We start from the raw sequence: 26,510 nt of genomic DNA on the forward strand, positions 1-26,510 counted from the left end.
AGAACCTAGATGTCGCTTAATTAGTTTACTTAAGTTATGAAGCGTATGCAAATAAAAAATCCTTCATGTGGATGGACCCACCAACTTTATTACTTATCCTGTATATTAATGCTGTTAATCCTGTTATATATTTTGTTAACATGCACATGCAAGGCCTTTTTAAAGCAATTGTCCAGGAGGAATGGTTGGGTGTTATTCTATGCATCTCAGTGTTGACAATGGACTAATATTTTTCATTCAAAACAACAAAACTAAACTAAAATATAATAAGGAATACTTCAATTGTTTGCCCTCTCAATTACCGGGCTATTGGTGCAATTGACACAAACCAGTGGAGAAAAAAGGAATAGGATGCAACAAAAAATTGGGCATGGTACTTTCAGCTTTCAATTTCTGGGCTTCTCAATCTTAAAAAGGTTCTGGTAGTGCTCTGTGAATACATTAACATCTAAATCAAGTTTTTAACAGACTTCAGAACTTATTGGATCATGGTTACAAAAAGCTACTGTAGACCATGGTCTCCATCCAGTTAAAGTGGACTTACAGAAATGGAAAATGAACCATCAGTACAATTTCAAGAAAGGTAGTCATACTGATGTACTTAGGTCAACATTTTTAAGTTAATTATGCAGTTTCAATCTGCAATATCTATAACAAATCATTACTTTGTTACTGGCACCAGGATATTTTTCAAGTCAGCAATGATACCTGGTTAGAGCAAAACTTACCCTACCCCTTAAATTGAAATTATCCTCTTAAAAAAAGAACTCTGAAATAAGTGCATTATTATAGGTGTTCTTAGAATCTGTATGCTAAGCTCAAAATTTTCAGTACCTCCGTAAACAAATGAACTATCATCAATTGGGGAAGATATAAGTATGGTGTATTTATCTAGACAATTAGTAATTTGTCCTAAGCAAATTTGTTAAAGAAATAGGGCAGAGTAAAAGTAAATGCCTGCTTCAATCTGAGAACTGGGTCTGTTTTTAGGCATCTGATATTTATATGAAATAAATTATCAGTTGCTTTAGTACTACAAGCAAGTAGATTCGGATTAAATTAAATACTGAGAGCACAACACCCTTATTTGATGACACTGTACAGTACACACTGCAAACAGCTAGAAGCAAATACGTAGAACTCTCCAGGAGCTTAAAAGTACGGTGTGAAAACAACCCCATTATATATACTTAATATATAATAAACAATATACAAATCAGAACTATTTCTTTTCCAGAAATAGTTGAAATCTCCACTTTCTCTTAACTATTCGCTTCGCCTTATCTTTCCCGCGTTTTTGTTACCATTTCCGGCATCACTTCGGTCAGAATCGCTTGCTTAACATTCGCGTCTTCCTATTGGCAGTTGGCGAATTCTCCTGCGATGTGATTGGTCATGTTATGCGCCGCTAAGTTAATGCTATGGTGAGAGCGTGTGCAGGATGGTAGGTGGGCGAGTAGAATGTATGCAAGGTGGAATGAGCGGTAGGACTTGGGAGTAACGAGTGAGTGAGTCGCGTAACCCTGAAAAGTGTAGCTTTCGTCTCTCCTATTCCAGGGTTGAGTCTGTAAAGACGGGAGACTGTGGAGTGAGGAACTGGGAGCATAACGTGGGGAAAGAATTGCACTCCTAAGGAAGGTTAGTCAGGCACGGTAGAAAAAGATGGTGAAAAAAAAAGGGAGTTCTACAGAAGGGGACGGGACAAACCCTGAGAATAGCTGGACGCAGACGCTGGTAGACACATAGAGTGGCTGATTGGTTGTATAGTTAGTTAATAGAAAAAGTAGTAAGTTTCAACCTCTTTTATCTTTTGAAGTCAGGAGGGACAATGATACTTGTAGTTGAAAATCCAGGGGAAAACAAGCTGAGAAAATGATAAACGCTGCTATTTCAAATACCAGAGATATTCATAGAATGTTGCCATATCAGTTCATTGGTCCTTCCAACTTATCTCTGCAGTAGCAGTAACTCTCTGGGATTCAAGCAAAGAAATCTTAGCTTTTTTGCATGCAAAGTGTATGGCTGACCTATATAAGAGCTATTAACCCCCCACTTTTTAAAATGTCTTAAATAAATATATAGTCAGAAGCAAGGAATATTTCTCTTTCAATAAGACATCAGAGCAAAAAAAGGGAGGGGGAATGGACCCAACTGAAGCTGCAAGGTGTTTTCTGTTGCCAAATACCAATAAAATAACAATTGGAAGCCCCTTAGCAAGAACGGAACACTGCTATTTAACTAGTAGCCATAAATAGCTTTATCACATCCTGTGCTAAGCACATTGAGCTGCAAGCATATTCCACAGTTTTTGGAGTCTGAATAAATAGCCTTATTCTCCATTAATTTATCATGTTTAAATCATTCATTTGAACTAATATTGTAGATGTATTCATTGAATATGTAAGAAGGATGATTTTTGTAGTCTTCCTCGCTGCAGTAAATAATTTATGTTAAAGAATTTATATACAGAGATACAGAGAGAAGCCTTAAAGTATAAAGAGACAATTCTGCAATAGAATTATGTATTTTTCAAGTCTCAATATCTTTATTTTCATAAATAATAAAAGTATTACATGCATTTCAAATTGGCAGAACTAGGAGACATATAGTGTTCCCACTTTTATTGTATTAAAATGATATACTTTTATTACTGTATATAATAAGGCACTTCTGACGTTTTCATATGGACTAGCCCTATTCATAACAGTTGGCTAGATAGGCCATATTTACATAAAAGAATTGTGGGTCAAATAAATATAAATTTGAGAAATAAGGAAAAACATTGACCAGTTCTAGCTGGTTTTCTTCTAAGAGCTCACTGGTTTTGTATTGTAATAAGGCATGACCAACATTCGTCCATTTAAATTGATAGCAAACCATAATTTACTGTATAGTTGTAAGCAAATTAACAAAGTCTTGAGTATGTCTCTCTGTCTCTCAGTTGCATGAGATTTCCACCTCAGACAAACAGAATTGCAGTCAAACGTGTTGAACAGACATTTCATGTAGGACTATAAGTTTGGGCTCCAGGCTAGGACCGTTTGTTTTCACACAAACATATTTCTTGTTACCTCTGGGTCAGCAGTATAGCCTGACAGCAGGATTATCATGATTAGAATGAAGCCTAGGGTTGCCTGTATTCATATCCATTTACTGAGTTATATTATCAAAGTAATGTCTATTTGCCCAATTTTTATAATGAAATTGTTGTGTGTATAAATTCTGTTGTGTCATCTTGAGCCCCCTAACAGAAATACTGAATTTAAATAGAATTTCATTCAAAGACAGCAGCAGATGTTTCTTTACTGTCTCATGCTGTGGATGGAAATTTATATGGTGAATGTTTCTTCATAAAAATAATGAAAATTTAATAAATACTAGTTTAACTAATAGCACTATGAATAATAATTCTTTAAAGCATTGGAGTCAATATTATTTGGCATCAAGATATAACAAAATGACAAAATATTAACATGAGGTAAAGTTAAGCACTTTGACCTTTATAATAGTGAAAATGTTGAACATATTTTCATCTATTTTTGGTCATCTTATTTGTCATTATTGCATAAATATAAGCAATTAAAATGAGGTTTGATCTAATTCACTCAGTGATGGGAAAACATTAATACAATAAGAAACAATAGGCTTCACATTATGCATATTTAGTTCAGGTATTATCTTTCAGCTTTTGATGGAGATACCTGGAGACTTCAGCAGCCCATATGCCAGAGTGACTCCTAAATACCATACTCGTCTGCAAAGTATAGAGCCACAAGTGGGCAAAAGACGCTTATCTCAGGCACGTCATAGAGCTACTTTGACAGGCCTGTTCAACAACTTACGAGAAACTGTATTTTCACAGCAAGAAAATTCTGTCTCAAAGGTACAGAAATAAGTATGTGAGTTTCTAAAAGTGGAAAAAATTAAATACAGTAAGAATAATACTTAGCAATAAATAGTAATAAATATTATTCTTGCTGTATTCACATGTTGTTACAATTGCTATTTTTAAATTTTATTTCTGAAATTAAAGCTGTCATGGAAGTTTGATTTAGTGCTTGTTCCAATTTTGTCTGTAAATGTAGGGATTTGTCCTCTGGGTGCTAGAATTTTATTTCTGAATGAGAGCAGGCAGCTTTTTAAATAAATAAGTCAATACCATGAGAGAGTGCCAACTCACAAAAATCTTGCCATAACAGACATAGCAATCCATTTATTTTTAAATTATTTTTTATTAATTAAATTTATTTGCCACCCATCTCGTTTCAAAACAACTCTGGGCTTTACCACCACTAACATCCATTTATCTAAAGGAATCCCACAATTTCTCTTTTCAGTGTCAAACTTGCTGCAAATAAATAATATTACAAATGACTGCTTTGCTTTACTTTGCAACATGTCAGCTTCTTATTTTACTTAGTAAAATAATCTTAGTAAAATAATCTTGGTGGACACCAAGAGTCCTTCTTTTGGCTTAGAACCAGCAAGCTGTGGTGTAGAATGTGATATGGAAATAAGAATGTGATATGGAAATAAGGATTATAAATTGGTTTCTTTCTGGTCGATAACATTTTGGTATTATCTTAATTTATAAGCCTGTTACATACTATTTCATGTATTATTTTTTTAAATGACCGAAAGACTGATTTATCCAGTGCACTTAACGCAATAAAAAAATGTTAGGAAAACAAATATATACCCAGGCACAAATATACATTTTATTCTATTGCTGAGATTATTGAGGTACGTGAAAAGTCAAAGCAAAAACTTCAGCCTATGAAAAATAGCTACTTCAGAGAACTCACATCTCTACTGAAAGAATAATTAAGGTTTAATGAAGAGACTATTTTTTCTGATAAAAGTATCTTCCCATAGAATGAGGTTTCCTAGAAAAATTAAATACATATTAAAGCAGCTCAGGCTTTTTTTACAGGTATGCTATAAATACAGGGAGTCCTTGACTTATAACAGTTCGATTAGTGACTGTTTGAAGTTACAGCGGCACAGAAAAAAAGCGACTTGAGCATTTTTCGTACTTTTGACCTTTGTAGCATCCCCACAGTCACATGATCAAAATTCAGATGCTTGGCAACCAGTTCAGACTTATGACCGTTGTTGTGTCCCAATGTCATTAGATCTTCTTTTGCCACTTTCTGAAAAGTAAAATCAATGGGGAAGCCAAATTCACTTAACAACCATGTTACTAACTTATCAAGTGCAGGGATCAGTGGTGGGATACGACCGGTACTCCCTGGCTCGGGTGTACCGGTGCCTGCTGGGAGCACCAGGTACCGTTCTGGTACAGTGCTCCGGAGGCCCTGCCCACCCACCCACCCGCTCTCCTTACCTCTATTTGAGCCAACTGGGGCATTTGCGCACGCACATGGGGCGTAGGGCGCCTGCACGACTTCTCCGACAGCTGGAGCGTCGCAGGCAGTGGGTTCGCATGCGCACGCTGCGCACATTCACATGGTGGATGCCTGGCCCCATTGCAGCATACCGGTTGCAACGGGAGCCGGAACCCACCACTGGCAGGGATTCACAGCGACACTTAATAACGGTGTCAAGAAAGGTCGTAAAATGGGGCAAAACTCACTTAACAAATGTCTCACTTAACAGAAATTTTGGGCTCAATTGTGGTCATAAGTTGAGGACTACCTGCGGTCTGTCCTCCCAAGCTGTTTTCAAGCCTCTTGCTTCTCAAGTGGTAATTGCCTTCCTGATTGATTGATTTATTATACTTAGTGTAGGTAGATTAGAATATAAGTAATGCTTAACCTGCAACCATTTTTTAATGTTCTAAACTACAATGGCATTGAAAAAAGTGAATTATGGCCATTTTTTCAACTTACAGCCATTGCACCATTCCATGATCAGAATGTCAAAATTTGAAAACTGGCATGTATTTATGACGGTTGCATGTAATCACCTTTTGCAACCTTCTGACAAGCAAAGTCAATGAGGAAGCCAGATTCAATTAACAACTGTCACTAACTTAACAGCTGCAATGATTCACTTAACTGTGGCAAGAAAGTCCATAAAATAGGGCAAACCTCACTTAGCACAACAGAAATTTTGGACTCACTTGTGTCGTAATTTGAGGACTACCTGCACATTAATTGCCATAAGAAATGTTACTCTTTCCCCACATGGATTTTGATTGCATGTTTCATGATTTTCACATGGGAGATGCTTTAATGCCATGATATTATCACATTATTTGATATTATATGGAAAATATGAATCCAGGCCTCAACAATCAGTCAATATAATATGTAAACCTGTATAGCAGCACTGGTTTTCCTCTTTTAACTTTTGTTTCTTTCTCCTCATAACTTGATATATTAAATTTTTCAGAGTAGTCTTCCAGATCTTGCTAAAGTACAGTCCCCAAGTGACTGTAGCCAATGTGAAGGGCTATTGGGAGCTATATTTTAGCAGTTTCCATAGGCCAAGGGTTCCCCATCAGACAGGAGCAAAGGCCGACTAGGAAAGCAAGGAACATATATGTGCCTGGGTGTTATTCAAGTTGATGTTTATCACCTATAAATCCCTTCATGGTATAGGACCTGGTTATTTGAGACACTGAAAAAAGCTACAGAAAGCTATCTCTCTCTGATAGCTATTTGCATGCCCAGTAGGATTTGGTAGAGTGGACATGCTCCAAGTCCTTTAAATTAAGTGTTGTCGCCTGTTGGTGCTTAGGAAGCACACCTTCTCTGACATGATGCCTGTCCACTGGGACACCTTGCTCCCAGACATCTGTACAGTTATTCTACAATTCTTTCAAAATCTGGCATTAATTTTGTTGTTTCATACCTTTAAGATGGAAACCATTCAGAACTATTTGAAAGTTGGCCTCAAAATCCAGTTAATTAATTAGCTAACCAATTAAATGAACACATGAATATTAGCCTATTCTGAATGCATACAAGTGGCTCTTTTTTGTTGTTTGTTTGTTTGTTTAGTCTCAGGTCCTATGCCAAGCTAAGAATTATATCCAGGAATTGGAGAAAACTTTGGAAAATCTGTTGAAGATGAAAGGTACTATATGGAAGTTCTCACTAAATCTTTTTCCTCTGCTGTGTCCTTGTTTCTTCTTTAAAAAAAATAGATTAGTGGCAAAGTTTAGGCTGGAACATCAGTATAAGGCTGGAACATAAGAAGATGAATCTTTTCCATCTCATATTTACTAGCACAAGAGATCCTTATGAAGGAAATCCCAACAACAGAATTACCAGAAGGTGGGGAGGGTGTGCTTAATCTCTAAAAGTTTTCACATAAATTTCCTTCTATGTTTGATATTCAGTGAGCATTCATAAGATAAGTCTTCGACTTGATCTCACTGTGGGGAATTTTACAGACATACCTACTGAGGTTTTCTTGGCAGCAATATGAAAGTGATTTGGCACTGCTTTCTTCCAGAAATACTTTGAATTCCTGATCTAATTCCCTCAAGTCCTGGCTTTGTTATCAGGCTTGGAGGTCTCAGACAGATAGGGTCTTGAGACTGCTCCATTGCTGATTGAATCTCATGTGTGTACTATATGACTGACATACTTTTTATACTTTTTTCTGCATGGCCAGAGCTCTTTCTTCTGACAGGGCCATATAAAATAAATTAATTAATCTATGGCTTTGAGATTTTTTTGGGGTGGTCTCCTACCCAAAAACTAATCTGAAGAATCCTGTTTAGTCCTTTTTGGATCAACTTAAAATTAAATAGGTGCTGAACTTAATATAAATGTATATTTATCCAAGCCAGAAAAAGGAAGCATCAAAATATCTGTTCAGTGGAATGGACAATTCTGAAAGGCAATGTCATTCATTCATTCACTCAATCAATGCCTCTGAGCAGCTTACAATTAAAAAATATTTTACAATTAAAATACAAAAAACATTTTAAAACTGTATCCTATATTTGTTATCTTTAGCTGCTATCCTATATTTGTTAAAATGTTCCCCATTGTTTAGATCAGACCCATGTTTCTCTTCTTTTATATGATTCAAATCCAGACAATATTATAAGGTGGCAAAATTTGTCTTTGGCACTGTGCTTACCAAGAAAGGAATGATGATATAAAAGTTGATTTATAGATTAAGTCCAATTTTTCTGCTCTGTTTTAAGTCTTACATTTTTTGTGCATTTTGTTGTTTATTGTGTTTATAATTTTATATATATATATATATATTCCTAGTTCTGGGCTGAAATAAAATATCTGTTTCTCCCATTGTCAAATAGGTTTTATTAAATGTATTGTTATATTTAGATCAAAGAGAACTCTATTCACTTCCTTTTTTCATTATGACATTCAATTCATTGCTCATGTCATCATTTTCCAGCCTAATTTTCCAGTTCTCCAAGCTGCTATTTATGAATGATTTGTTTATCTATTCAAGCATCACACACTGTGATTGGCTTTTGCATCATCTATTACCAGGTGGTGTTAGCTGAAAATATAAGGAACTGAAACTTCTTCAGAGAACATTTGTGCTTCATCAATGAGCTATAGCCCCTTCCAAAATAGAGCTAGGTGAACTATCATTATCAATAGAACTTTCTCTCTTGTTGCTTATATAATGTTTATTGCCATTATATTATCTGTTTTCATTTTGTTATATCGGTTGAAATTATAAGTTTGGATTATTTTATTGACAGATACTTCAGGTATTGTCTATTGTTTGGGCAGCAACACTATATTAATAATACTAGTAGTGATAACAGTACAAATAACCAATAATAAAGAGAATACCTCTCTTTTTAAAAAACATTTTCCTACAATACTTTTTTCAAATGCATTTGATTATATTCAAATGTCAAAATATGCCTATTAGTAACAGATGTTCTTTCTGTTGCCAACAGAAGTTTTAAATCTGGAAGACGGCAATCCATCCAGTTTGGAAGATGTAAAGGAGGAATACGTCAAGATGTATTTCAACAATCATAGGTTACAAAATTTAAACTTTCTGAAAGCACCCCTTTTAAATATCTCAAATAAGCCTGTGGACTTCAGAAAATGATTACATTTCTATCCTATGAAATTTGCATGGACTTGCAGTCTTTACTGGGTTGCAGAAACAACAAGAAGGAAAATTAGTGTGAAATAGAGATTTTGAAAGTGGGATTTTTAACACTATGAATTTCAATCCCACCTTTTTATGCTTGTTTCACTTTATTCTCTTTGTTTATATTGCTTCTCCATGAGGCTTCTGTAGCCTAGTGTATTTCTAGAAGAATAATTAACGGCAAACAAAATTTGTTGACTTCTCAATTCATGTTCCTGACAAAAAAAATATATGGATGTAGGTAATCCCTCCATTTATTTTCTAGCATCATACATTCTTCAGATGTTTTGAGTCCAAATGGCACCACAGTCTGGTACGTGATCCAAGAACATGAGAAACCAATTGTAGAAGAAGATGTAAATCAAAGACTAACACAGTCTTCCACTACCTCGTCGCCTGATCTCATGGAGTTTGAACGGTACATGAAGAAATATGATATTTCTCCTTTTGAACTGATTCAACAAATAAAGTTATATAGGGTTAAATTGCTTGAGTTAGTATGCATCTGAATGAATGAGGACATTTTATAGTTTTTAGTACCTGCAAGATAGAGGAAAGTAAGTGGTGTTATATTTCACATCACAGCCTTTAAATGATGGAATAATATTATCCTATTACCTTATATTTTGTTTCTTGTGTAGCAGGGAAAGAGTGCACCGACAGCACAATTGCATCTATCAGTGCAGTATAATATATAGTATATATTGTATATCTGTAGCTATAGTATAGCTTAGTGAAAAGGTTCGTTTGTGTCACATTATTCAATAATCATAGTCAACAAAGTTGTTTTAATTCAGAATAAAAACAAACAAGAACCAATATTGAAGGGAAAAAAAAATGAGGGAAGAAAAAAAGCAGAAATAAAGGTGCAGAACTGAAAGAAAAGAAAGATGTAACAATAACTCCAAATAAGCTGGAAAAAGTGCTTATTGTTACAAATTGCAAGTCACTACTTAACCTGACCTAATTCTGAAAAATACATGTTCTGTTTCTGCTCTTCTTAAATGTGCCTATCACGTAGTACGACCCTGTGGACATGGCATAATATGTTTTACAGCAAGCTACTTTTTACTGAGAAGAAGTAGGGCAACATTGTAAAAATAACTGTGGAATATGACCAGCAGGTGGTGCAAACATATTTCAGTTACACAACTTGAGGCATTTCTTCATTAACCTACTGGTATCTATTTTTTCAGAGACAACAAAAATCAGTACAACGGTTTGTTTTTTAATACATGACCTATAAAATTATTTTGTGATTTCTTGTCTCATTCCTTCCCTCTTACAGTGATACTTTCAAAGCAATTCTGATCACTTGTTTTTATAATCAAATTGTTCATATTCTTCAAGATTTTACTGTGAATTTGCTTGTATTTAATTTCTAATTCCCCAGTCTCCTAATTAATGTAAGAAATTAATTCCTGTTCTTTTAGGTTATACTTAATCAAATAAACCCAATGCCATCCTACAAATCATAATTAGTTTAATAATATAACAGAAAGCAAAGTAAGAATCATGACAAAAAGTTCATATAGAAGGAATTCCTTCCTCATTTGATAAAGTGCATTAACTCAAGGATCTTGTCTTCAATTTTCAGATGATTTTTGTAAAAGACATCTATCTGCTATCCTAAAAAAAAAAAAAAAAAAAGACCAAACAGTCTTGATGTTGGTCATCCTTTTCTTTTTCCTTTCCATTTATTCTTCAAGTGAGAACTGTGGATTTGTTTGTACTATGATGCATTTATTTGTTTTCCCAGCTATCCATAGTATTATTGAGTTTTCTCCAATATAAAAAGCACCAATACTTTTTATTCTGTGTCAGTACAAATTTGGCATCTATAGAGTATCACAAAAAAACCTATTGTCATTACAATTCTAATCTTTATAGGTCACAGTAAATGTAGATATTGGGGAAGAAGGAGATGGTTATCAGGCCTCTGAATATCTTTTCAGATTTTAATTGTTAGGTGCCACCTAATATATTTGTAGTTGTTTGACTGTTGGCAATCAATCCCCAAAAACAGAAGCATTCCACCACTTCAACTTTATTGTCAGTTCTAATGTTGGTAGCTGTGCCTGTTGTCATTAGCTTAGTCATTTTTTTGTATTTAATCTTAGTCTATTATCTTTTGCTTTGTGGCTGACTAAGTGAGAATTTCAAGGTTACCTCCAGTGCCGGGAGGCTGTCTGTGTTTGGATGGGGAAGAACCATCTCCAAGTCAGCTCTACAAAGGCTGAATGTGGCTTGAGGGGGACGGTGTCTTTGAGCAGCCCAGATTTTGAATATTCTATCTGTGACCTTGGCTGGATTAGATGTAATTGTATGTGACAGGCAGGGAAAAGAGATGCCTCCTAGGGAACACTCAGACACGAGAGTAAAAACCCCTTAGTAAATTAGAGAAAGAAACAAGAAGGACCCACCCTAAGTAATCAGGCTCCAAAAAGATTGTGGGAGAGTTGTATTTTTAGATATGCAAGATTCTGTTAGTGTAGCCTTACAATAAAGTAGAATTAGTTGATGAGGTTGTGTTTCTTGTCTGGTTTTCCTGAGAGAACTGACAAATGGTAAGCAATTTGGGGATATTCCTTAACTCACAGCTCCTGTTAGCCTTTTCCTACATCAGGGCCTCTTCATTCAATCATCCAATCTCACAATTTAACCCCAATATATCCTATGTAGGGATGCCCTTAAAGACCACCCAAAAGTTTCAGTTGGTCCAGAATGCAGTGGTGCAGGCAGTGATAGTCATACCTTGTTATCCCATGCAACACTTAAGCTTTGGGTGCTGCACTGCTTGTCAGTTTACTTCTGGCTGTGATTCTTTGTGCTGATCACTATAAAAACCCTGCCTAGCATAAGGTCTGATAACTTGAGGGAGTTCCTGCTACCCATAGTATCTGGCCAGTTGATTTGATCTGGCTTGGTTGGCTTTCTCTGTTTAGCGTGCTTGATTAAACAAGAGCATCTGTTGGGATCCAGAAGCATGGCTCCTCCATAGCACTGCCCACCTTCTGGGATACAATTCCTCTCAAGATCCAAACAGACCACACCCTGATGTTGTTTCAAAGGGCCTTGAAGGCCCAGCTCTTCATCTAGGTCTTTAGCAAGGATGAATTAAGCTCCGTTGCATTATGTGGGTTTGTTTCCTTTCTGTTCCTGTCTGGTTCTTGTCACATTTACCATTTTTACTATTCATGTGTGTCTCTTGTCTTTCTCTTGTTTTTAATGTTTTATTTGAATACCCCCTCCAAAGCTGCTGGGAGTCTCGTGGCATATAAATGTAATAAATTATTATTATCCCCATTGTTGTACTGTGCTCTTTTATCATCATTACTAAATGTTGCAGATCATTTACATTTTCAGCTGTCAGTTTGAAATACTTTAGAATTTTATGAAAAATAAATGCTGGCAATTCTGGATTTTACTTTGGATATATTCATTTTGTGAAATTTCATCAGAATTACATTATATTCTGTATAAATCATGGTTGTAAGGTATGTGTGTTTAGCATTTTGAGTTTGATTTTATGTGGCAAGCTGGTTGTTTCCATGAATAGCAAATATAAGAAATGGCAGCTCAAACTTTGTGTTTAAAACAGGAACTCAATTTACAGCACAAGTTATCTTGATTTTCCTCTTCCATGAAATGTTGTAGAAAGCAACCTCTTGAATGTCGATTATGATAAAAGCAGACACTACCATTTTCTTCTCCTTTTATTCCTTTGCTGTGGAACATTAGCAACAATGTTAAGATAGAATATTAAGTGGTTTAATTAAGGATGTGATTATTGGGTAACAATTTTCTGCAGATATTGCCTTGTCAGGCACTCCAGATAGAAAATAAATTTTCCAAATTTTTTGATCATTCTCATCAGTTTTGTTCTCTTACGCTTTATTTTCTGTAGTTAAGCTATTAAGCTCTGCACCCTTGCAATTATTTTAGAAATGCAGTTGAAGTAGCGATCTACTTCGTCAGACCTCTAGTATTTGTGACCTCTAGTATTTGGGTTGAGACATTGAAGATAAATTATTATTAATCAACATGTAGACATATTCATTTTGTATTATCTTTTTACCATTATGGAAGCTGTCCAGAGTCGCTGTGATAATGAAATAGGCAGAATATAAATTTAATAAATATCAGATTAGTCTCTTCAATAATAGTGCAGGTTATTTCTTCAATTTTAAAACTGCACACATCTTCTAATGCCGCTTCTCTCATTATATTTTCAGATAACGAGATAATATATAGCCTTATCTTATTATTTTGCCAACTAGAGCCGGTCTGTTTCATCATATTCTGTGGCATCCTGATCTGTGCATAAATTTTGCATGAGGATAGTGAAATGTTCTGTTAATCCCATTTTTCTAAAGACAATAAACAAGTTGATATGGTTGACACAATCAAAAGTCTTCTATAGTCAAGGTACATTGACATTTTGGGGGTGTTCCTTTATTGTTCTTATTTCTTAAAATACATCTGCAATAATATCTTCCTCTAATCAATTTGAACAACTGAATATAAGACTCTAATTTGTATTGGATGATCCTAAGCATTATTTTGCTAGCATGTCAAATTATGGTTACTTATTGTGTGGCAGTTGTACAATCTCTGAAGGATCTTTTCTTTGGTACTAATATGTAGCCTGACATCTTCCTACCAGTTGGCCATTGTGTTCTCCGCATTTTTAGCATAGTTCAATTAGAACCTTTACTGATTCTTCTCCATTGCTTACCATGTTTTTGAAGATATTCCATCAATTCTTATAGCTTTCCAATTTAGTAATAAGAGTATTGATTTAACTTGGTATTCTAGTGTTAGAAGATTATGTAAGCAGGGAATATCTTCTAAGATGTCTTGGATGTTGACATCTGTATTGTACAGAATTTCAACATACTCCTTTCTTATATGTTTAATTTCTTTGAATCTGTTTGTTGACATCTTTATTAAATCAGTTAGACATTAGACCCTCTTTCTAGTTTAATAAATCTTTTGGAAGACTTTCTTTGGTTTTCCATGTCTTTTTCCATCTTTGATATCTTTATAGATATTATAATACTATTTCTTCTCTAGGCCATGGCAATATTTGATTAGAGCCTTCCAGAAAGTTTTGTCTTTCTTGGTTTTTGCCTTCTCTTTTCAAAAATTTCTACTGTCTGTTTCAAACATCCAGTTCGGTTTCTTCTTGATAATAGACAGTGTGTTTTCACACTTTTTATTAACAACTTATTTGATTTCATTCCACAGTTCCTCTGGCTCCCATCAATAAGGACTTCAAAGTTCTCCTTGAAAATGGTGGGTATACAGTATTCCATATCGTATTGTGGAAACTGGTTGGTTTTCTTCTGTTTTAGCCTTATCTTGGAACCTGCACACGAGCAAAAAGCCCCTCACCACACCTTTGCTTTTGTAACTGAACTTTTCCATCTACTTATCCCAATAATGTAGCAAATATTTGATCTAGTGATGTTCGCTAGGCCATATAGTCCAACTAAATGTCCTCCTTACTTTTTCCAGCTTTAGAATTCCACTTTTCAATCATAAGCCGCATATCATGTATGCATGTTCTGTCAGTTTCTGATAAAATGTGACCATAACGTTTGTCAACTTCTTCTGCCTCAGTGATTGGGCCAAAAATAGAATAACCCTCATATCAAAGAGTTGTTCATGAAATCTATTTAACTGCATTGTACCAAAGTACTGTCTTTGTACACTCTTCATGACACTAAAAACAATGGCATCCCTTCATCATTCTTCATGTTCTGAGCAGCAAACAGTATGATCTTCTGACAATGTGCCCAATTCCCATCCATTTCAATTCAGTGATGCCCAAAGTGTAGTCAGTTTATTACTCTCTGCCTGTTAGATACCATCCAGAAGATATTGTGAGAGATGTCTCTTTTCCTGTTTCATTCCAGATACTTGTATTTTTACAAGCAGACTGTAGACTTGCTGGTTGATAATGCAGTGGTAAGCCCAGAAGAAGTTATGCTCCCTGTGGTCTCCACAGCTGTTTCCCATCTGTGGCAGGGACTCCCAGAAGACAGGAAGGACAGTGTTTTGCAGTACTGTAGTCAAAGACAGAATTTCATCTCTGAGTTCAAGACAGCTTCTCAAGAACCTGCCTGTACTGACGAGAGCAGTGTGAGGGACAGTGGAACCAATAGTCAGGAAGCCAGCGGTTCAGTAGCATCCACACCAGAGGAGGTGAGAATTGGTGTCTTCTACGGTTATAGTTGAATAGTTAAGTGTATAGTTCTAACATTTAGAATTGCTGAGAGCAATATAATCATTTCTAAAAACACCAGGAAATACTATGGCTAAATTAGCAATAAGTATAGATCTTGACAAGAATGTTCAGAAATTGTTCAAAAATAGCTCCAATTTTTTTTTAAAAAAAGGATTTCTCTAGAGTAAATAAAATTGTAACCAAGATAACCTATATAATATAATAATCTTAATTACAGCACAATCACATTTGGTATTTTCAGAATGTAAGCTCATGCTATGTCATTGCTTTATTCAGCAGTTGACTCATATTGGTGATAACTAAAACATGTTAGGTACCAGATGAGATATGTGATTGGTAGATTAGGTGGAAAAACTACAAAGCCTCATTTATCAACTAGTATTTATGTGGGTTACTCCACTAAATCCATGGTAGATAATTGGCATTGGGGAAGGATATGATTGTTTTTTAATTAAATAGGTTCCAGAGAAACTAATTCCTGTCCTAATGTCTTATGGCTAAGATGTTTTGACAGTGCTTTTTTTTTGTTACACTAGCAAAGCAGCATTTGTGGGGTGTCACTGTAAATAGCAGTTTCAGAAAAAGAACAACATCTAGTAAGGAGGCTGAGAGTAATTTACAGTATTTTTTGGAGTATAAGACGGGCCTTTTTCCCCCCCAAAAGAGGATGAAAATCTGGGTGCATCTTATACACTTAATACAACATTTTGGGCCTCCTGAAACCCCACCCCCTTCACAAAAATGAACATGCAGAGGGTTTCGGAGGTCTGCAAAATGCTCCTGGAGGCTGGGTAGGGCAAAAACGAGCAAAACCTGGGTAATTTTTTGCTCATTTTTGCCACCCACCCCCAGGAGCACTCTACAAGCCTCCTAAAGGCTATGCATGCCTTTTTTTTTCTTTTTTTTCTTTTTGCAAAAAATGGGCCTGTTTTCATGGAAAAAAACAGACCATTTCTTGCTCGTTTTGGGGGGACAGCCCCTAGGACAGTGATGGCGAACCTATGACACGCGTGTCAGTGCTGACACGCGTAGCCATTTGGGGTGACACGCACAGGATTTCATGCGATTCATCCTCGGCTCCTGCACGGCCGCCGAGGATGAAAGAATCTGTGCTGGAGGAACAGGGGGGGGGCGGGATGTGTGATCTCCCCCGCCCACACTCACTTACTGTATCGCCACCGCCCCTTTCTGAGCGCAGGGGCTGCTGGTAAGGCATGCGTGCCGTGCGCACACACATCATCAGCGCGGCGAGGGAGGACCCGCAGGAGAGGAGCGCGGGAACAGTGCGCGCCTCTCTCCAGTCAGGCCGGCACAGAGAGTCTACTCCTGGGACTGTCGGTTACGACCGCACCACAGCAGGGAACAGCGGAGTGCCAACGGGAACTGTGAGCGCCATTAGCAGCAACTATTGGGGTGCCATGGACTTGTAATTGCCCACAATAACTGAGATAAGTGAGGGGGAGGTTGTGTTAGCTTGTTAGGCTAGTTAACCCCTAATTGGCTATCTATAATTCTATCTGCTGTCACTGGCCCACTGATGGAGCACCCAAAAAGTAAAAAACAAAGGTTAAGTAAAGGGAGTGGTAGTGGCAGTGGCCGACCCTTTCAAGAGACATGGAGCGAGATGTATGGCATTATAGAAAAAAATGGCAGATCATTTTGCGTTCTATGTACTGAAACGGTAGGCAGGTTAGTTAAAGAATTCGCCCTCCCCCTCACTTATCTCAGTTCACGGCAGGGCTGTGGAGTCTGCTGCTTCCAGCTCCACGTCCTCATCAACATGCCGCTCCGGCCCACCCCCGCTATGAATATTCATATTCTTCGCCCTCGCGTCACTAGGAATATTCATAGCAGGGGCGGGCTGGAGCGGCATGTTGATGAGGGCGTGGAGCTGGAAGCAGCCGACTCCACAGCCCTGGTTCACGGCACCCCAAACAAGTTCAATAATATCAAGGGCAACATACGAAATCGACTGATGAACAAAGAAGTTACTAAGCAGGTATGTTAAATAATTTGTTTTTGGTTTATTAAATACAATTATATATTGCAATTATACATTTTTGTAGTTTAAACTATAAATTGCGCAAAATTATGTTTTTATCGAAGTGACACACAACGCGAGTTATGCTCGATTTTTTGCCGATTTTTGACACACCACGCCAAAAAGGTTGCCCATCACTGCCCTAGGAGCACTTTGCAGGCCTCTCAAACTCTCTGCATGCCCCATTTTTCACAAAAAATGAGGTGTGCAGAGGGTTTGGGAGCTCTGCAGAGTGCAAAAACTTTTTTTTAAATTTCCCTCTTCAAAATCTTGGTGCGTCTTATACTCTGAAAAATATGGTAGTTATTCCCTTACACTGTTAGATTCTTCTTGAGCAATCTTAATTAGAACCAAGCTCAGTGAGAACATAAATAGAGATTAATAAAGTATACTCCTTAATAATTAGAAATTATCCTAAACTATAAACCATAAAAATAAATGTTCTTGGGCAAAAGTTATTAACTTTTTTAAACTTGAGTGCTAAAAAATTAGTGCATAACAATTATGCATACCAACCAGTTTCATCTTAGAATAACTAAGTGCTGCACTTCTTACTTAATTAGGAATCACTAGAATAAATGCTAGTCAATAGCAGGAAATTAAAAAGAGATTTCTTGTATGATGCTTTTGGATATAATGTCCAGAATGCTTTCTATTTTAGATTCTCTTTGAAGATGCTTTTGATGTGGCCACTAGTTTCCTTGATAGAAATGAAACACAAGAAATATCCAGTCAAAGGTAACGGTTTTATCTAGATAAATTGCTATGTTGCTATATAAGGCAGACTAGAAGAGAAAGAACACTTAACATCTTCTGGAACATTAATAATTAGTGCCTAAAGCATTTGCCTGTTTACTTATCAGCTTGAAATTCAAGCACTGTCTAATCAAATGACCATAAGTGAGAGAATGGTACATAATCTAGATGAGATGTTTTAATAGGACAGGGATAATGTGAAAGTTATAAATTTATAGAACCCATTTGGAAGTAATTAGTGTGACTGAAGACTAAAAAACGGGGTCCGTCTTTTTCAAAATACTATAAGTGTTTACTGACTTTCTCTTAAATGTCATTGTTGAGGTGAAGGAATAGATGTTTCTTGTGAGACTATAACTAACAGATTGCCCATGACTGCCAGGACTACTACTGTACGTTTGGTATGTAAAGGTTCAGTGTTATAGACCGATACTAGCCATCCAAGTTGAGGATCTTGCAGTGTATATGAGGGGCTCTGATTTGGGGAATATTGCATTACTGGGATAGAGATGACAGGGAGAACTACAGTGGAAAAAGATGCACTAAAGCAGGGGTGTCAAACTCCTGGCCCACGGGCTAGATGCATCATACACTAGCCACGCCCACATGCCACTTTAGTGAAGGGGGAAGGTCGCAATATGTCACCTGACGCCACCGTAACAACGCGGGTTTGACACCCCTGCACTAAAGGGAAGAAGGAGATTTGGAATCACTAACTAAGTCAGAATAACTATTTGCCCATATCTCTCTGGGCTATTCATTGCCTTGGTCAACTTCAGGTCATACCTGCATAATCTCCTGACCCTACTACAAGCACTTCCTGCTCCCAGTCTATAAGTTCTTCTACCTTTGCCTGTATATCAAGGCAGCCTATAGCTGGGGTAGCTGAAAGAGGTTTTCTGGTGTCCTATTCTAGAAGTTATGCTGTGTGTAATATTCTGCCTCAAGACTCCACATGCAGACAACATATGGCACATGAATGCTCATGGGGAAGGCAGTCTAAAATTACATGTTCCAGCTGGTTCCACAAGTTTTCCTTGGTGGTGCTGTGGTTAGAATGCGGTATTGCAGGGAGAGTCTGCCCACTGCCAGGGGTTCAATCCTGACTAGCTTAAGGTTGACTCAACCTTCCATCTTTTTGAGGTCAGTAAAATGACCCGGAACGTAGGGGGAAATATGTTGACTCTGTAAACTGCTTAGAGAGGGCTGTAAAGCACTGTGAAGTGGTGTATAAGTCTAAGTGCTATTGCTAGTGGTATTGCTATTTCCTGTTGGACCATACCCTCTCTGCCCCTCAGTCCTCTTTTTGCTGTGAAGGTAATTAATCTTCCAGCTCTAGCAACCATTTTTATTTCCTTTAATGGACAAATTGCTTGACTAGTTGCCGACATCCCCCAAAGGTGTTGGAGTGTCAGAGGTTGATAAGCTGATCACATACAGAGGTTACACATTTGATTATCCTTATGAAGAGAGATACACACACAAAAAACCCTACATGTTGATTGTGGCTTTGTCTGCCATCAGTTGTGAACTCTGGGGTGGCAGACTGAGGGGGCAGTGATGCAGACCTGCTCAGGTGGCACCACAAGGAACTCTTTGGGAGCAGCCCAATTTCAGGAGTCACAGTTTTTCCATTAGTTCTGGCACTGCAATGAAAGCAAAGCTAGATAATTGTGTGAATTTCCTTTCAGTCAAATCTGTAATCATACAGGCCTTTCTTTATATGCATTTTCTTAAAGGCTTGCTTTCTCTTCCACACAATTGATAGGGAACCTCAGTATAGATTATTTTGTTTGCAGCTCAGCATTCACAGTCTGTGCTTCAGATAGTCAAGAGGATAACCATCGTCTCTACTTGCAGATCATCAGCTTCTTGAAAAACCTGTTTTTTGCTAGCACACAACCGTCACAGGTAGGATTTTGCAATGTGCTTGAAACTAGCTTTGTTAGGACCATTTCTTATGTTGTGGAAGAAGCACAAGCTCTGTCACAAAGACATTGAAGCAGTTGGGAAAAGTTGAAAGTGACTAATGCACAGTGATGATAAATCACTTTAAATCTACTTTCAGAGTTCCATAATTATGTCATTTCTCAGCTACTCATGTGGTAACAATTTTCAACTGAAACTGCCCTAGGTTAGGATTAGGTTTGGTAATTACATGTATATGGCTATGCAGTTTTCTTGGCAATAGTAATGACATGATTTACTGTCACTTTGTGGGATTTACCCCACCCCACCACACTTTAGCCTACAACCTTGAAATCTCCTGGTGATCTCTCACCCAAGTACTAATCACTATCAAACCTGCTTATCTTCCAAACCTAAAAAACAGCCAAGTTCTGCCACCATCTATGGCAACATTTATTTTTTCTCTGTCATTCCTTGAGTTGTAAATTGAGACCTTTCTTAAATCTCTGGAGAACTGTAGCATAATTAAACTGAGCATTTTGAGAGGAAATGGGGTTGCCTAATGCTCTGTAAGTAGCATAAAAAGTTGAAATTTGCTTGTAGTTGTTGAAGATCTCGTCACATATGTATTTCATTGATAAAATACTCAATCCCTGGATCTTTTAAGGCATGGCTGTCAAACTCCCAACCCGCAGGCAGGATGCGTCATGCGCTGGCCACGCCCACATCCAGTTTAGCAAAGGGGGAGAAAGTTGTGATACGTCACGTGATGACGTGAGTTTGACACCCTTGCACTAAAGGGAAGAAGGCATGATGCTGCTGTGACCACGTGAGTTTGATAGCCCTGTTTTAAGGCACACTCTTCATGAGAAAAACCACAAAAAATGAAGGAAAGCAAAATTGTGTAAATGAAAGTATTTAGTAAGGGGAAAAAGTAGAAGTACATTGGTGTGGTTTACAGCAATTGGCACCTGATGCCTAAATATGTGGTCATTTGATTAGGTCTTATGGGCCTCTGACACACCTGGGACTCATAAGATGACATTATTTAATGAAGGGATCCTGTATATGTGCATTTTATTCAAGTATGTGGAATGGATAGATATTTTGGGGAACAGGCATCCCACAAATTACACAATCCTATGTCCTAAAAAGGCTTCATAGGTGATAATCAGGCACTCTGAACTGCAATCAAAAACTTACTGGAAACCACACAGCTGGTAAGGCAGAAATATCACATGGCCACAATGCATTTGTATCTTACCCATGGCATTGCATTCTGGATCATTTATGACTGCTGGGTGGTCTTCAAAGGCAGCTTCACATAGAGCAGTAATGAGTAATTATTAGCAGTAAATAGAGAGTTTTATTATAGTATTATATTATTATATTATTAACAATAAACAGAGAGTCTTATTTATAAAAACCAAATAGTACAGCAATATTATTTCATTTCTTGTCTTTTTTACCTAAAAAATTAATCAGTACTATTTCTAAGCAAGTGAATTTAGTCCAAATATGTTTTCTCAGTAGTAACTCTGAGCTTCATATCCAATAAGTGTGTTTAATATTGCCAGACTCTTACATACTTTAAATACCATTTTGTTCATTAATAATCTGCTGAAGCATTTTTATTTTGCGCATCTAAAAGCTAGTTAACCAGGACCAACACCTGCTTTCTCTCTTTTAAATATAATTTATTATCATATTCAAATACATTGCTTTTCATCTGGCTGTGTCTGATTGCTATCAGATGCTACCTAATTTCTACGCAAAAGAATTATGTAGGTCGATTTCAAAACAGGATGGATCACAAAATGACCACCTATTTAGATCTGTTTGATGAAGTACTGTTTTGATAGTAGATATTTTGCTTGTGCCCTCTAGTTTCAGGATCAAGCATTTCCCCTTAATGAGGTGGAAGAAAAATAACACAATAAAGGGATGGCCTTCACACTTCTAGATTTTTTACAACTTTTCTAGATTCTTGATGCAAAACATTTGATAGACATTTTGTTAATGTTGAAACAAGGAATCTAAACAGCTCATATCACTGGCATACTGTCTGTAAGACAATTCTTATGTTTCACAGATTTGAAACATATTGGGTAAATGTAACAGTTAATCTTATTATTTTATTATTTCTTACAATCTGGAACGTTCAGAAAATGATTTAAAGCATAATTTTTGGATATTGAAAAAAGGTAACTGTCATGAAAAGTCGCAGATTTATAAAATCAGAAATGGCATGCAAATTAAAGCAGGTATGTTAACCTTCAAAGTGAAATTGACCTAGCTTTTCATTTTTTAAAAATATAAATTTCTTTATCCTACATACTAATGTGCAATTAGTGTTAAGTATAGATAATGATTTTCATGAAGGCTGGTGGTAGTATTTGTTAAGCATGTATTTTAGAAGCCAGTTGGAGCCCCTGGTTTTGTACAAACACAACCAACTGGAGCGGGGAGAGAAAATCCATTCATAAATATGTTGGAAATTAATGCATTCATTAAGTCTATCAGCTTATACTGAACATGGAACATAAAGGTAGATCTTCTCCAGGATAATATGTCCCTAGACTGGTCCTTTACACCATCTCTTCTCTACGAAATTAATGTAGAAAGTTTGAAAAAAGAGAGAAATTGAACAAGATTTGTGTATGTGTTGGATTGAATTTATGAACTTCCAAACTATTGGCTAATAGGTACTAGATTGAATGGATATTTAGGGCACTTCCACATCATTGCTTATTTTATGTTAAGCTGAGTTTGACTTTGGCTTGACTGTTCTCACAATATTGTTTGAGGAAATTGATATGCTTGTTGTCCGTGTTTCTTTTAATCTCTGGGAGACTACAAATTTGTGGTTATCTGTTTTATTAGTGGGGAAAGGTGCCTTACTCAGCCATGGATTCAAGGCAAGACAGCCATTAATCTTCTTTGTATCATCCCAAAGTTCTACATCTTATTCCCAGACCTTTTCCCTAGCTGTATATTCTGCTTGGAACATATCTCTTCCTTGTTCCAATTAAAGTTGAAGAAACATGCAACCATTCTCATAACTATTGGGCAAAGTGACTGGTTTCAAATTTGCCAACAGGCTGTTTCTTTCCAAACACTTTCCCGATATGGAATTCATAGGAGTTTTTAAATGGCAGCAAGTTAGCTGGGAATATGCTACAGGAGGATTTTAGTGCATTTCTGTGTTTATTCTTCACCATCAACTTTCTCTCTGCCTAGCTACCCATCACAATAATCTCTCTAATTTAGTCTGCCAAACTACCAAGTACTGAAAAATGATGGGATGGGCAGTGGGCACTAACAATTTATTTAATTTCCTTTTGTGTGTAGCAAGGGTGGGGGAATTTGTATTGCTCCATGACTAATAGAAATGTTCTTTAAAGTCTCTTTTTGTTAGATGTAGGGTAAGCAATAATCAGCTTGTGGGATTCTCTTTGTGTTCTCAGTTTTTCAAGGCTGAAAGATTTGAAGTTACTTGTTTCAAATGGATTTATAAGGAATGACAATTTGGGTGTTGTGGAAACACTCATACTGTAAGCCTCCAAATTAAAATAATGCCCACAATGGTTTAACTTTAATAAATGATGGATATCAATATAATTTTATGTAATTTGCTTGTAAAAGAATGTGAAACTATGTTGAGCAATTTTATTATGGCGGCGTCCCACAAACTGATATATCCTGATATGCTGGCATTGCAACTCCTCAATTTCCAGTTAGTTTCTAGAGAATAACATCTGCATTATGGAAAAACAATTTAAAATCCTTCCAAATCCTAGTATGAAAACATGAATTTAAAGAGGAGAAGAATAGCACCCGTGGAAGTGGAATTGCTTAGGAGAATGACTTAAAAAATCAACGAATAAATCCCCAATGCAGGGAACTCCAGCAGTGACCTCCAGGGGCTTCCCATTCTAATGCTTACTATCTCTATCCTAGTACAGCTTATGTATAGGTTGCTATACAATCTAGGTAATGAACCTTAACCAAAATTAATCACCTACAAGTTTTTCTTGATATCAATGAAATGTAGATGTTTCTGTTGTTTAAAAAAGTATATTGAATCAAAATCAATTCAGTAGTTTGATTGAGAGGAGCTAATATATCGTACTTTATTTTACACACATCATTTGCAACTTATCCTATCTTACTCTTCATCTGTTCCTTCTGAATTTGACAGTGTTGTGATGATAAACTAAGCTTGATGGATGGCAATAAATGGGTATTTATATGTTTCATCATAAATCCCACAAACTCAGTAAGCACAGTGTGATTATATTAATCAGCCTTTAGTATCTTTTCTACATTATTTTTAAATATTTTTAGAATGTTAATATATGAGTTTCCCATTAACTCATTCTAGAAATGAGTTCTAGAAATCTGAACACTGCATTTAGCAAAACAAAAACAGAAATTACATTAGATACCAAGAGACATATTTAAAAGAAAACGTCTAAGAGAATCAGTTCTCTGTAAGTTTGACTGTGTTTGTGTATTTGCTTTTGACTGCAAATCAAAATTTCTGCCATAGGGAGAATTTGTTTTTTCAAACTGAACAAAAAGCTTGTCTATTTAGTAACGTTCTTCCTTTAATCTCCACCTTTTAAAAAATGCACTTTAGGATTAGAGCCACTCTCTAATGGGAGGTACAGAGTTAATGTGGGATTTTGTTTCAAAATAGTATTTGAATAACTTTTTTTCACATTATTGTGCAATTTTTTTTCTACATCTTGATTTAAATTTGACTTAGACTTAGACTTGACTTGCTATACTTTTGAGCTATGAGATAGCCAGCCCGCCTGGTAAGGAAACCAGCTGAAGGGACAGCATTCACATCCATAAATCAGCAGACTCTGATTAGCATCTGTCACAAAGTCATGCTGCATTTATGTAAAAACACAAGTAAGCTCAGTATATTGAGAATCTGGCTGCCAAAAAATTGTTCTGTAGGTCATTTAAACTTGATATGGGATGTTTATTCATTAACTCCCAAAAATAGTCCGGCTTCTAATAGAACTTTAATTATTCTTCTCCCCATCTTTATTTTTGGCAGGAAGAAATTCTTCAGTTAGACTACGAGACTGTGATGTTGCGATGCACGGAGACATTTGATGATGATGTATAACTGAACATGTGAAGTGCAGAAATATAGCTGCTGTTTAACATTTTCCCACTTTCCTTAAAAAGGGGAAAAGAAGCATTACCACGGGAGACGTTATTACAATTTCTCATCATACATCATGTTACAAACAGTTCTGTTTACGTTGGCTTTGCAGTTTCTCAGCAGTTACTTTATATGTATCGAAGTTTAACATTCATAAAGTTCTTTTTTAAATATGTGTCTTCAGTGTTGCCAAGTGTCATGTCACAGTCTTCCCACATCCTATAGTTAAAATTAAAAACTAAGGGCAAACTACATGTGATACCAATTGTTTCATTAATGAAAACAGCTTTGTCTCAACCTGGTGCCTTTAGATATGTTAGAACATATTCCCAAAATTCCCATCAAGCAAGGGCCCAAATTAGTGAAAGTCCCTTTAAAATTTAGATGTTTTCTGTACTTCTGACATCATCTCAAGGAAAATTCACAATAAAACCAGTATAATATAATAGTTAAAATACTGGAACTGCATCTTCATGGAGGGAAGTATGCAGTGGAGTACCCCAAGGCTCTGTTTTCGGTCCAGTACTCTTCAACATCGTCATCAATTATTTGGAAGAGGGAATAAATGGGGAACTCATCAAATTTGCAGATGACACCAAGCTGGCAGGAATAGCCAACACTCCAGAAGATAGGCTAAAGATACGGAAGGATCTTGACAAACTTGAACATTGGGCACTATCTAATCAAATGAAATTCAATGGTGAAAAGAGTAAGGTTCTAATTTAGGTAACAAAAATGAAATGCACAGGTACAGTATAGGTCAGCGATAGCTAACCTTTTTTGGCTCACGTATCATAAGGAGGTTCGTGTGCGGGCGTGCTGCATCCATAATGCAATGTGTGACACACACCCCCAGTGCGCATGCATGCGCTACATACATGACCCCCCATTTTTTGCAAGCTCCAGAGGCTTTATAGGAGTCTGGGGAGGGCGAAAACAGCCTCCCCTGCCCGCCCGGAAGCCCTCCGGAGGCTTCAGGGACCTTCAGGAGGCTTCCCTGAAGCCTTTGGAGCAATCAAAACGAACCTCTGAGCAAACCGGAAGTCCATTCCCGAACTTCCTGTTTGCACGTGGGGCCGGGTTTTTGCGCTCAGGAGGCTTCAGGGAAGCTCATAAAGCCTCCGGAGGGCCTCTGGGTGGGTGGGTGGGTGGGTGGCTCTTTTTGCCCTCCCCAAGCTCCTATAAAGCCTCTGGAGCCTGGGTAGAGCGAAAAATGGCTTTTAAAAAGGATGAACTCAGCTAGCCAGTGCGTGCATGCACGCTGGCCAGCTGACAGGGCAGCACCTTGCGTGCCCTGACAA

The 26,510-nt window shown here is 36.9% G+C and overlaps 1 protein-coding gene across 2 annotated transcripts; it reads left to right on the plus strand.

Annotated features, from left to right (window-relative positions):
* Positions 1-1,492: 1,492 nt before the first annotated feature.
* Positions 1,493-25,380, plus strand: STRA8 (stimulated by retinoic acid 8). 2 transcript variants are annotated; one of them, XM_087722525.1, is made up of 9 exons: positions 1,493-1,638; positions 3,686-3,883; positions 6,969-7,044; positions 8,864-8,948; positions 9,332-9,484; positions 14,988-15,276; positions 18,022-18,098; positions 19,916-20,027; positions 25,099-25,380. In XM_087722525.1, the coding sequence occupies exons 2-9, from the start codon at positions 3,692-3,694 to the stop codon at positions 25,168-25,170; spliced, it is 1,056 nt and encodes a 351-aa protein (XP_087578651.1). In that variant the 5' UTR covers positions 1,493-1,638; positions 3,686-3,691; the 3' UTR covers positions 25,171-25,380. The 2 variants fall into 2 exon arrangements, with proteins under 2 accessions (XP_087578651.1, XP_087578652.1); XM_087722526.1 differs by having other exon boundaries at positions 19,977-20,027.
* The last annotated feature ends 1,130 nt before the right edge of the window (positions 25,381-26,510 follow it).

This window comes from Thamnophis sirtalis, unplaced genomic scaffold (assembly GCF_051295495.1).
Source record: "Thamnophis sirtalis isolate CommonGarterSnake01/CBP01778 unplaced genomic scaffold, rThaSir2_p1.2 scaffold_9, whole genome shotgun sequence".
Classification (NCBI taxonomy): domain Eukaryota; kingdom Metazoa; phylum Chordata; class Lepidosauria; order Squamata; family Natricidae; genus Thamnophis; species Thamnophis sirtalis.

Excerpts from the sequence above, each read along its gene's own strand:
- STRA8 (XM_087722525.1), top strand. The coding sequence starts at position 3,692 with ATGGAGATACCTGGAGACTTCAGCAGCCCATATGCCAGAGTGACTCCT. Across the intron at positions 9,485-14,987 it reads GATCTCATGGAGTTTGAACG|ATACTTGTATTTTTACAAGC; the intron begins GTACATGAAGAA and ends GTTTCATTCCAG. Across the intron at positions 18,099-19,915 it reads CAAGAAATATCCAGTCAAAG|CTCAGCATTCACAGTCTGTG; the intron begins GTAACGGTTTTA and ends TTTTGTTTGCAG.